The sequence below is a fragment of the Macaca thibetana genome, chromosome 1, assembly GCF_024542745.1.
Source record: "Macaca thibetana thibetana isolate TM-01 chromosome 1, ASM2454274v1, whole genome shotgun sequence".
NCBI classification, from domain to species: domain Eukaryota; kingdom Metazoa; phylum Chordata; class Mammalia; order Primates; family Cercopithecidae; genus Macaca; species Macaca thibetana.
In genome coordinates this window covers 140,007,596-140,020,507 of record NC_065578.1, presented here as the reverse complement: position 1 = coordinate 140,020,507, position 12,912 = coordinate 140,007,596, and the positions used below count along the sequence as shown (strand labels likewise).

Here is a 12,912-nt window from a genome sequence, read left to right as displayed (position 1 = left end):
ACTCTGTCTCAAAAACAAAACAAAACAAAACAAAAAAACGAGTTATCTTATGCTGTTCTTAGTGGAAACTCAGACTTTAAGTTCCACATCTGCCAAAAGAAAAGACAATTATTTTCTGTATAAGAGATTAATACTTTCTCTTTTCCCTATGGGCTTTTCTTGCTTGGTTTTACAGACAAATACTCACAGTACAGAGAACAGCAAATTAGGCATCAAGAGACTTGAGTTCTCACTACAGCTCCATTATTCAGACGCTGAGAGACCAAAGGCAAACTGAGGCCCATCTCTGAAAATGAGGCTACAGTGGAATTGGAATATATATTCCCTAAAATTATTTTCAGTGCTTGCAACTTCTGAGATTGTTCCATCTCCTTGGTTTTAATATTTTAATGGGCGTAGAATCCATAATGAGGGCATGTAAATGAAGCTTGAAATTTAGAACACATGCCTCTTTTGTTCAACAGTTTAATACAAAGTGCGTTCTAGAATGTTAGCTCTGTGTAGTTGGGAACCCTGTTTGTCTTGTTCATGGATATACTAGGAATTAGATAAATGTTTCTTTGTAAGAGTGCATACATGTATCTGAGTGAGAAACGTAAACAGAGAGAGAAAATAGGAAAGAGAACTTTAGATCTTCAAGAAATTCCAAGGTAGGGTTCCAACTACTGGAAGAGTAATAGCTTAAAATAGAAAGTTTGGAGGACAGGTTTTTACATTTTGTTTTGTTCCCTCCAAGTATGGTACAGTCTGGTGAAAGATTTCATTTTCAGAAAGAGTATGTGGCTAGGCAATTCAATTATTCAGTCAGCAAATATTTATATATCCTCAATAAATTAGTGTAGTGGTTCTTAAACTTTGGGTCACACAACCCCTTTCAGTTTCAAAAATTGTTGAGAATCTTCAAAGAGCTTTTGTTTATGTCTTATAGCTGTATGTACCATATCAGAATTGGAACTGACAAATATTAAATTATGAAACTCATTAAAATTAATAAGCCCATTACATGTTAACATAAATAACACTTTTTGTGAATAATAATTACATTTTTCAAAACAAAGAAGTTTAGCAAAGTAAGTATCATTGTTTTACATTTTTGCAAATCTTTTTGACACGTGGCTTACTAGAAGATAGCAGGATTCTCATATTTGTTCTGTAATCTATGGCAATATGCCATTTGGTTGAAATATATGAAGTATATGAAGAAAATCTGACTTTACACAGATCTATAGTTGGAAAAGGGAGGTCTCACAAACCCCGTGAAAGGGTCTCAGGAACTCCCATGTGTCTTTAGACCATGATGTGATAACCAGTGTACTTTTGTTTGTTCAACAAATTATTAAATGCTTTCCAGTAAATAGGAAAAAAATAATCTGATAGGAATACAGAGTTTGGAGGTTGAGACTGAATTTGGAGTTTCTTTAGCAAGCTCATCCTATATCTGGGAGGCAAGGTATAAAGGGTAAGTGGGAATAATAAAACAGAGTATGGGAAAGAGCTGATTGGAAACACAAGCCCATATCTGTTGAAGTGGATTGCGAAGTTAGATATTAAGAAATTGAAAAATGGAGAAGCAACTGGTATCTTGAAGAGGGAATAGAATACCTAATATCCTATTTTTTTAAGTGTTAGGATCTTTGCTATGTAAGGAAGCAGCTTAGATTGGAGGCTTAGGGATGTGGATTCCTGTTATGAGAGAGAAGACTGAATCTGGTAGCTGTAGATCTCAGAGAAGAATATTATACAGTGTGACTATGATTCCATCAGGAGACGGTAATACGGAGTCTGGGAAGGTTCTGCCTCCTGAGTAGCCACTTGAGCTGTCTCTACTGGTATGTAAAGTAGCCAACATTCATCGTTTAAAATCTCTCAAATAGATTGCCTTTTTTTTTTTTTTAATGCTTCCAGGATTCTTTGTAATAGAGATAACAAGTAAAATGTTCAATACATATGTAAAGCCTTTGTTTATGTTATGATGCTTTGTTTTTGATCATTTTTCCTTTGTTTTTTTTTTTTTTTCCAGACCATCCAGACCTTTCAAGTTGCCAAAAAGGTAAAGTAATCTGGGTAATCTTATTAAATAATAAACTTACCTGCATACTTTTTCCAGTCTAGTATTTTCTCCATATTTTGCTGTTCTTTTCACTTTCCTCATTCATATTTTTATGAAAGAAAAAGAAATTCCCATGAGTTGGCTGCTTGAGGAATTCCATATCTCCAAAAGTGGTTTTAGTGTTAAGGTAGATTTCTAACTGTATTAAATTCTGTTTGTGTCTAGGGCTAGGTGCAGTGGCTCATGCTTGTAATCCCAGCACTTTGGGAAGCCAAGGTGGGTGGATCACCTGAGGTCAGGAGTTTGAGACCATCCTGGCCAACATGGCAAAACCCCATCTCTACCAGAAACACAAAAATTAGCCAAGCATGGTGGCACGTGCCTTTAGTTCCAGCTACTCAGGAGGCTGAGGCAGGAGAATCGCTTGAACCTGGGAGGTGGCAGTTGCAGTGAGCCAAGATTATGCCACTGTACTCCAGCCTGGGGGACAGAGTGAGACTCTGTCTCAAAAAAAAAATTATATTTGTGTGTAAACATTTATATTTGTTTATTTTGCATTCCTTCCTTCTATGGATTGGCTTCTCAGTGGCTTACTTAGTGAGGAAAGAGATACTGTTCTGCCAACTACCAGGACTTGAATTCATGGCAATTTATTTCAGAGGGGTTGTCTTTCTTTTTAAAAATCTTGTTACCAATGGAAGTATTCCTTTATGTGGAAATGTTTAAGGCTTATCTTTCAACAGAGAAAATGTTAACAAGATAAGAGTTCCTTAAAAAAGCATTTTCTCATCAGATGTTCTTACACATTGTAATTCCAGATACAATGTCATTACACTTAAGAAATTCTAAGCGATCTTTGAAATTCAGTTGCCAAAGAAGCTCAGATGCTGATAACACTGATGCCTGCCTCAAGGGAGTTATCCTCTCTTTGAAGTGAAATTACTACATAAATATTAATTAGTAAACTATCCTTCTATTTTAAAAAAATATATTTTTTAAATTGTGGTAAAATATACATAATAGGCCAGGCGCAGTGGCTCACGCCTATAATCCCAGCACTTTGGGAGGCTGAGGCAGGTGGATCACTTGAGGTCAGGAGTTTAAGACCAGCCAAGGCAGCATGGGGACACCTGTGTCTACAAAAAATTACAAAAAGTTAGCCAAGTATGATGGTTTGCACCTGTAGTCCCAGCTACTCAGAAGGCTGTGGTCAGAGGATCTCTTGAGCCTAGGAAGCAGAGTTTTTACTTAGCTGAAATATACCACTGCACTCAAGCCTGGGTGACAGAGCCAGACCCTGTCTCGGAAAAAAAAAAAAATATATATATATATATATATATATAGAGAGAGAGAGAGAGAGAGAGAGAGAGAGAGAGCGCACGCACATTCATATATATGTTATATATAACATAGGTTTATGTGTTATATTCAACAGGTTTATATGTTATATATAACAGGTTTATATGATAGTTAAAACATATTGACATACTTTAAATGTTATAACATGTTTATATGTTATATGTGTTGTATATATAACATGTTTATATTTGTTGTATATATAACATATATGTTGTCTTTTAACCATTTGTAAGAGTACAGTTCTTTGGCATTATGTAATTCATATTGTTGTATAACCATCACCACCATCCATTTCCAGAACTTTTTTTCTCTTGTAAAACTGAAATTCTATATCCATTATACATGAACTCCCCATTTTCTCCTACCCCCGGGCCCTAGCAACCATCATTCTGCTTTCTGTCTCTATGGGTTTGACTGCTCTAAGTACCTCGTATGAGTCGAATCCTACAGTATTTGTCCTTTTGTGACTGGCTTATTTCACTTAGTATGATGTCTTCCAGGTTCATTCATGTTGTAGCATGTATTAGAATCTCCTTTTTTTAAGGCTGGAATAATATTCCATTGTATGTATATACCACATTTTGTTTAACAATTCGCTTTTCATTTTTGCAAAAAAACAAGAGAGAAAGAAAGAATAAGGGAAAGAGGTATGCAAGTAAATATGGCATATTAAGAAAACGAATTTCTACTTTTCTATAAATAGGGTTTTTCAAATGACTAAAAATTTTACTTTGAAAAAATTCATTTCTTTCTCTGTTATTAAATTGGTATTATTAAAACAAAGTTATAATTTCTTTTAAGTATATATGCATATAACTATAACTTCTCCAACAAAGCCTTTCCTGATTCCCCTTTCCCACCTTGGCTGGAACTTATTGCTTCCCTTATTGAATTCACAAAACATTTCATCTGTACGCCTCTAAAAAACACATATTTTTGGACAGGCACAGTGGCTTATGCCTATAATCCCACCACTTTGGGAGGCCGAGGTGGGCAGATCACGAGGTCAGGAGTTCGAGACCAACCTGGCCAACATGGTGAAACCCCCATCTCTGCTAAAAATACAAAAATTAGCTGGGTGTGGTGGTGGGTGCCTGGAATCCCAGCTACTCAGAGGCTGAGGTGGGAGAATTGCTTGAACCCGGGAGGTGGAACTTGCAGTGAGCCAATATCATGCCACTGCACTCTAGCCTGGGTGACAGAGCAAGACTCCATCTCAGGGGGGAAAGAAAAAAACAAAAAACACACACACATATATATTTTTTTAACCTGTCTTGTAGATATTCATGTGCCTGTCTTATTTTCTGTATTAGGCTGTAAATTCCCTGAGGGCAAGATCCAAGTCTGCCGTTTTTGTATTTCCAGAATGCCTTGCATCCTTACTGTTTAATGCTAAATGTTGGATGAATTTGGTACTTCACAAGAAAAAAAGAGTTGTATATTCTTTTTTTTTTTTTAATTTTCTCAAACTTCAATCACTCTTCCCACTAAGTTGATAGTTGATGCCACTGGAAAAGTTATGACTTAATAACATTTTGAAATGTCTATCTTTAAGGGACAAGAGGAATAAGAAAGAGCTATTAAGGGAAACAGAAAGGAATAAACCAAAAGGGAAAGGATTTTTAGGAAGAAAGAGGTAGCTAACAGTGTTAAATTCTGCTCAGGTCAAGGAAGATCAAAACCAATAACAGTTAGTTGACTTGGGCAGTTCAGAAGAGTCATGAGAGCAAAAGCCAGGCTGTAAGGGGTTAAAGATCCGGTGGTTGGTGATGAAAAGGAAGCCTCTGGTGTGGGGACTGACTTACACCATCTGAAACATGGCTTTCTGCTCAGAGGAAAGAGAAGAAAGAAGAGTGTTTTGAGAAAGGCAGCAAAGAGCAAGGAAAAAAAAAAAAATCTTTGTAAGCTAAGAGGAAAATTTATTATGGGGGAATGTTATAATATAAATGACCCACTTAAAATTGGCCCCTATTTTAATGTCACTTGAGCATAAGTTGGCTCTATAAGATACTTCGTTTATTTGTTTTAACAGTTATTTCTGATCTGTTTCCAGAGTAAACCCAATAATAAGGTGACTGAAAATCTCTGACTATGTTTGAGGGGCTTCCACTGAGTAGCAGTGAAAACTCCAGCATGGCCATAACACCCTGGACCAGAATGCCAGGCAGCCTGCCTGCTAACTCAGATCCACGGTTCACCTACGAACATGTTTCATTACCTCTGCTGCCTCTGTTTCTTCTTCTGTAAAAGGAGAACGAGCCCTTCAGATCTGTCTCCTATTTGAGACTTAACCTATTGAGAAGATGATGTGAACTTGCATACCGCAGTGCCCTGTAAAGAGCTGTGGGCCCTAACCTCAGCAGCTAGTGCAGCAGTAGGGCCTCCGGGAAAACGGTCTTTCACTGGAAAATGACTACCTGCTGTAAGCCAGGTGTTACAGAGGTGGGCCGCATTTACAGTTATATTGTGGTGTCTAAAGATTTTCAATATTAGAGCAGGTGGATGAAAGACAAGTATTATTTGATATGCAGAAGAATACATGATAGTTAAAAGAATGGTTCCTTTGAAAATTCTTCCACTGCACATGTGGTCCACTTTTCAAAGAGAATAATGCACAGGATATGGAGATATATATATGTGTGTGTGTGTGTGTATATATATGTAAAACATCATCAAATATATATATATTTGTGAGATTTATAGGCCATTTTTAATTTCCTTTACTTCTCCAATTTTCCTACTTTATTGGATTTTTATCTTCATATTACAACCATTGTCTGGATTTCATATTGCGCATGCAACTCTGTTTCCCATGTGGTACCCACAGCTATACTGTATCTTTGCACAGATAGCAGGAGGAGTAGAATTAGCCTCAGCAATTTTGTGGTGTTGAGGAGAAATACTTGTTTGAGTAAAATTTACTCAGAATGATTGGGCTTTCCCCCGTGGTGTGTTACATACTCAGGATGGTGATCCCATTACTTAAATGTGAAGTTGTCTCTAGGAAAGGTTAGCGTGGGAAACATCGGGCGTGTAAGGAAGTGGAATTATAGTAAGCAAGGTTAAACGTGTTTGGAAGAAATGTGCTGAAATCACTAATGCCATAAAGTTTCCATATGTAGTCAGTGCACGTATATGGTATGTAGCAGTGCTGTAAAATCAAAACCAAATGTTTTCAAAGGGAAGAAAAGCAATTATTGAATGGGGCTTTTAAGGTTGTTATACATGTGTGTGCAGATTTTCAAGAACACAAAATAAAAAATCATTATATGGGTAAATTAAACCACAGTATGAATACTAAGCAATTTGGGGCCTATTGCCCTCTATTGATAACATTAGTAGGTAAAAATGCATAACTTCTGATTCATTTGAGAGAAAATGAATCCATTTAAAATAAAGTGTAATGAATAATTGTATAAGCCTGGGGCCATTTTCATTTCACAGGGCTGATATTTTAATGGTCTAAAATGTAAAGGACTCTTTTTAAGTCTAAAGCAATGAATGTAGTCTCAAATGTGCTATTGAGACAGAGGACTTTATGGCTTCAAAACTAGTTACTTTCATCTTAGTTTGCATTTGGTGGAGGAGGAAATAAAGTAAGGAGAATGTTTTTGCACAGGGTGTGTCCTAGAAGTGTGAAAGCTTCTAGCCACTTGGTGTTTACATTTGAACAACCACAATCAGCTTATTGTCACTTATATGTTTTTATTATATTCAGAATTATTCTAAAAGGTTATTCTGTCTTATCTAGCATCACTTTTCCTGAATGAGTTTTTAAATCCAAAATTTGCAGTCTAGTGAATAATGTTCAAACTTAGAACCCATATGACTTTGCATAGAGAAATTAACTATAAGTAGGGCTAGGAATGTTTAATTGTAAGTTTTGGGAAGCATTTGTGCCAAGTGTAGTTATTTGTAATGTTCCTAGTTACTCTTGTGTCTGAAGAAAGAAATGACAGCCCAGAGATTAAAAGGCCTGACACTAGAACCAGACTATCTAGGTTCCTAGTTTTGTGACATTGAGTAAGTTCTATAACTTGTCTGTGCCTTAGTTTCATCTCCAAGGGTTGTTGTGAGAATTGAACAAGATGATAATTTATGTAAAGCATAAGAGCAACTGGTATTCTGAATAAGGGCGAGCTTGTATTTATTTATTTATTTTTATAAGATTTCTCCTTTCCTTTCTTTCTTTCATTTTCCTTCCTTCCTTTATTGCTTTCTTTCTTTCTTTCTTTCTTTTTTTTTTTTTTTTTTTTGACAGAGTGTTGCTCACTCAGGCTGGAGTGCACTGATGTGATCTCTGCTCACTGCAGCCTCCGCCTCCTGGGTTCAAGTAATTCTCCTGCCTTAGCTTCCCAAGTAGCTGGGACTACAGGCGTGTGCCACCACGCCTGTATTTTTTGTATTTTTTTTTTTTTTTTTTTGTATTTTTGTAGAGCCAGGATTTCACCATGTTGGCCAGGCTGGTCTCAAACTCCTGATCTCAGGTGATCTGACTGCCTCAGCCTCCCAAAGTTGGGATTGCAGGCCACATATAAAGCCACTGCGTCTGGCCTTATAAGATTACTTTAAAAGAGCAGCAGTGAAAAGTGCCTGTGCACATGCTCCCTTAAAGCATAATTACGCTGTATTTTAATAACCTTACTAGAATTATAATTTGAAGCAAATATCCCCACAAAGCCAGATCAATAAAGACATCAGATTATAAAAATTGGCAGTCTATTCTTAGAGACATATAGTAGCTTTTTTTTTCAGACTGACATTTAGAGCCACCAGAATTATTTGTAACTACTAGCATGATTTTGAAGAAATAACTCAAAAATATATGAGTAAGAATCCTATTTCAAATGAGCCAGAAATAGCCATTGTAGCAGCCAAATGAGCTAACATTGCTGAGAATTTGAGAGTAGTGGTCCACAAGTTAAATATTTTGTCTTGCTTTTCTTCTAATAAAGATTCAAGAAACCAGAAGTTTGCAGGATGCATTTTGAATTTTAGAAAAAGTTCAGTTTAGTCAGCTGCTATTGGGTACTTAGCTCATATCAAGACTTGGAAGTGTCAAAATAATAACGTGTGATCCAGGACCTCATGGAAGGAATACAGAAACAGATCTTTCAATTTGAGGTAACAAATGCGGGTGTGGGAAGCACATCTGGAAGAAAGGGCCCGGTGGTAGGATTTGGTAATAGAGACAGTTCCCCACATGTGGGAAGAGACTAAAGCCAGATTGTAGTAGCTGGAGAGTACAAGCACCAGGTGTTTGTTCATTTAGTCAGTAGATACTGATCACCTTCCACCGATAGTACACTAAATGAATCCGACAAGAATTTCTGCCCTCATGGAACTCACATATCTAGTCGATATGTTCACTGTAGTTTTAGCTAGAAGGAAAGTTACAGGTTTGTGGGAAATGTTTAGTTTGTTTTTGTTTGTTCATTTGTTTGTTTGTTTGTTTTTTGAGACAGAATCTCACTCTGTCACCCAGGCTGGAGTGCAGTGGCACGATCTCGGCTCACTGCAAACTCCGCCTCCTGGGTTCAAACGATTCTCGTGCCTCAGCCTCCCGAGTAGCTAGGACTACAGGTGTGCGCCACCATGCCCGGCTAATTGTTTGTATTTTTAGTAGAGACAGGGTTTCACAATGTTAGTCAGAATGGTCTCGAACTCCTGACCTTGTGATCCGCCTGCCTCGGCCTCCCAAAGTGCTGGGATTACAGGTGTGAGCCATCGCGCCCAGCCCTCAATTTGGTTATTTTTAAGATTAGAACTATATGAACCTGTTTATAGATTGAGTTCTTCTTTAAGAACTGTGAGAGTAAAGGTGTGGAGAAAGGGAATAACTAGAGCAACAAAAGTTCTGGAAGACACTGCATAGAGAATGGATCCTCTGTTAAAATTTATTTTCTTTCCACTAATGAAGTGTGTATTTTATATCTTTTACAGGCATAGATGTAGATATAAAATGTTATTTGTCATATACGAACATTATTCTGACTCTCAGTAGCCTGTGGCATAAAGTGCTACTTGATCACAAAAATGAGGGGAGAATGATCTTGTAACTTTCTACTACAATTACATACAAATACTTATAACCCCATTAGATATTGTATTGATAAATACCTGTATTTGGTCTACAATATGAGGATTTAATAAATTGCTCTCTTAGGTACCAAAAATATTTCTGCAAAGGGCCTTCTTTGTGCCTTCTTTGTGTTTTTGTAGTTATGCAGCCCTGATAGCTGACACTTCTTTGTGTTTTGTAGTTATGCAGCCCTGATAGCTGACACTTCTTTGTGTTTTGTAGTTATGCAGCCCTGATAGCTGACTGGCCAGTGGTGGTCTTGGGCATGTGCACCATGTTCATCGTGGTCTGTGCCTTGGTTGGAGTATTAGTGCCAGAGCTTCCTGACTTCTCCGATCCATTGCTGGTGAGTAGCATTTATGTTTTCTTTAGCCTAAAGTCATCTTCAAATATTGTGTATTTTAATACATGTTGCCTTATGTTATTTAGTAACCCATTTCTTTAAAAACCTTCTCAAGCAACAATTCTCTTTCTGAAAAGTAAAGACATTACTTTATCTGTATTATCAGGTTGTTAAAAGATCAAGGAACTTGCTTACCCTCAAAAATCTGGAAGGTTTGCTTCTTGGTCCCCATGTTTAAGCTAAAAAGCAATAAATTAGAGAATCTGCCTTCTATAAAATTATTCTCATAAAGTCTTTAACACTGTCTCTGTTTTCTCCCAAAGAAGTTAAAGGAATTTCAGTATTACTAACAGATAGCGGAGTCTGTTTTTAAGTAAATGTTTCTCTGGAGTGGAATTATGAGGAAAATATGATCAAGGATAATGAAACACTCTTGTAAAAATACTAACGATGTGTAACATGATTTAATTTTATCATAATTTTTATAAGATAAAAATAAGTATTTACTAAATGCTTAGGCATGAGTTGAAAAGATAAACTTTCCTTAGACATGTATCATACCAAAGAATCAAACTGTTTTGTCACAGCAAATAGGTGATGATTATCATGTCAAGGCATCTTGTTTTAATGCAGTCACCTCTGGAGCAGCTGTGAGGAGCTATATTTTCTGTCGAAAGCTATACATTACTTTGACATTGCTTTCCCAAGCTTTCATTGTAACTATACTTAGCCTGAAATGAAATACACTAACGAGCACTTGTAATTTTGCCTTAGGGTTTTGAACCAAGAGGAACAGCAATAGGCCAGAGACTGGTCACATGGAATAATATGGTGAAAAATACAGGATACAAAGCAACATTAGCAAATTATCCCTTTAAATATGCAGATGAACAAGCCAAAAGGTAATCAATTATTTATTTTTATATAACTTTTAGATAAAACATTGCTTAATGAATTCCTCTTAAAATACTGCCTGAACAAAAAATTTAAATGTAAAATGTGTGGCTCAAAATCTTTGCCACTGAATTTGTTTAGCTTGTCATTGTGTTTGAAGATTTTGTTGTAGTAGGATGAAAAGGTGAGATTTTCTTTTTTTTTTTTTTTTTTTTTAGAAGTGAGAAAATTAATGTTGATTGCTTCTTTTAATCCTTTCAACTTAATATCAAGAACTAAGCAGGTCATGGCTTTGAGGAAGTACTGTTTCCAGTATGCTTATCAGCCTTGAAATAGCGAGAACTTTATTGAAGATCAAATTGTCATTCCATTTCAGCCATCGGGATGATAGATGGTCAGATGATCATTATGAAAGAGAGAAAAGAGAAGTTGACTGGAACTTCCACAAGGACAGCTTTTTCTGCGACGTTCCAAGTGAGTGGCATCGTAGATGAACACACGCTCAGCGGTTTGCTGGCATTTAAAATTGAACATGATCACAGTCTAGACTGATAGTCGTGTGTGGCTAGTCACACAGCTTCACTGTTGCTGTTGAACCTAAAGAAATTTTGGCTAATTAACTTTTTCTTTTATTTCTCTAGTCAACTACTAGTCTGAGTTTATTATATTATTAAAATTAATGAAAAAAGTAATGATTGAGTTTTCTTATTTTAAGGAAGATATAAATCTAATGAAATTCTCGACCTCGCCCAACATTTGAAGTCTTTTTAAACATTCCTTGTACTGTTTATTTCTAGATCAAATACAGGTACATAATTTTGGATTGAACCTTGAAATAATCTGTTGAATTATTTAAAAATCAGTTAAAGTTTTGATTCATTCTAAAATGAATCAGAAAATGACTTAAAGTTCTGATTCATTCAAAAAGCAGTACTGTATTAAGAGCCGTCAGTGTGCTGCCTTATCACTAGGCAGTAGAGGTAGAGAGGTGAAAACAATAAAGTCTAGAGGTTCAAAGTTTGAATACTTCGGGCCTGTCATATAATACAAGTGAATAAAGCTAGCTAGGTATGACAAGAGAAGTGATGGTGATTGTGGAACACTAAGGAACATCTGCCCTGTCTAAAGAAATCAGCTGCTACTTAGCTGCGACAAAAGATGGGGTTCTAGAAATGAGGACCCAAATGTTGCAAGAACTTGCCAGAGGTCAAAAATCCAGATTTTTTTTTTTTTTTTTTTTTTTTTTTTTTTTTGAGATGGAGTTTTGCTCTTGTTGCCCAGGCTGGAGTACAATGGCGTGATCTCAGCTCACCGCAACCTCTGCCTCCCAGGTTCAAGTGATTCTCCTGCCTCAGCCTTACCAAGTAGCTGGGATAACAGGCATGTGCCGCCATGCCTGGCTAATTTTATATTTTTAGTAGAGATGGGGTTTCTCCTTGTTGGTTAGGCTGCTCTCAAACTCCCGAACTCAGGTGATCCTGCTGCCTCGACTTCCCAAAGTGCTGGGATTGCAGGCATGAGCCACCGCACCTGGCCAAAAATCCAGATTTGAATGTGGAATCATCAGATCTCTAAATGTTGGCAACAAATTCACTACCCAAAATTTGCTGTAACATGGAGTCAGCCTGATCACTCTGCAGCTGCCAGGGAAGAAGGAAGGCACAGCCTAGAGGACATGAATATAAGTATGTAAGCCATTGATTAGCCATAGTGATTAGGATTGAGGAACTGTGGATAGTGTAATTTCTAATTAAGTAAATATTAACATTAAAGCTCTTTTGATTTCAGCTTTTGCTGTTGTTATTGAAAATCCCTCTTAAATGTATGTTTTCCTGTCTTATTAGAACACTTAATAGAACACTAGATGACTTGATTGGATCATTGATGTTTCTGGGGCTTACCAAGTCTCAGGATCTTTATTTTGATCTCTTACTCTGTATAGTAATAGATAGTGGGAGATTAGGCAGAATCTTATACTGATCCCAGGAAGCAATACATGTTTCCTTTTCTGTCTCTTCTCTTAAAAAACGTTAGGAAGTTGAACTCTGGTTACTTGCATGTTCTGGCTGGTTTATTTCTCTCAATCAAAGTGTTACTATATATTATTGCTTAACCAACATCTGTTAGTTATGATCTTAACCAGGAAAAACATTACATGTCAATAGTCAATGCTAAATATTGTCT

At 36.6% G+C, this 12,912-nt stretch overlaps 1 protein-coding gene across 14 annotated transcripts in view; it reads left to right on the top strand.

The window, feature by feature from the left end:
• Nucleotides 1-12,912, top strand: part of DISP1 (dispatched RND transporter family member 1) — a 198,829-nt gene that overhangs the window by 173,347 nt on the left and 12,570 nt on the right. For 9 of the 14 annotated variants that reach the window (XM_050780097.1, XM_050780078.1, XM_050780089.1 and 6 more), the window contains 4 exons: nt 2,021-2,050; nt 9,714-9,837; nt 10,609-10,736; nt 11,105-11,202. In XM_050780097.1, coding sequence (XP_050636054.1) covers nt 2,021-2,050; nt 9,714-9,837; nt 10,609-10,736; nt 11,105-11,202 — 380 coding nt within the window. Of the gene's footprint in view, nt 1-2,020; nt 2,051-9,631; nt 9,838-10,608; nt 10,737-11,104; nt 11,203-12,912 lie in introns of all 14 variants that reach the window. The other 5 variants (XM_050780132.1, XM_050780112.1, XM_050780123.1 and 2 more) reach the window with 2 other exon arrangements.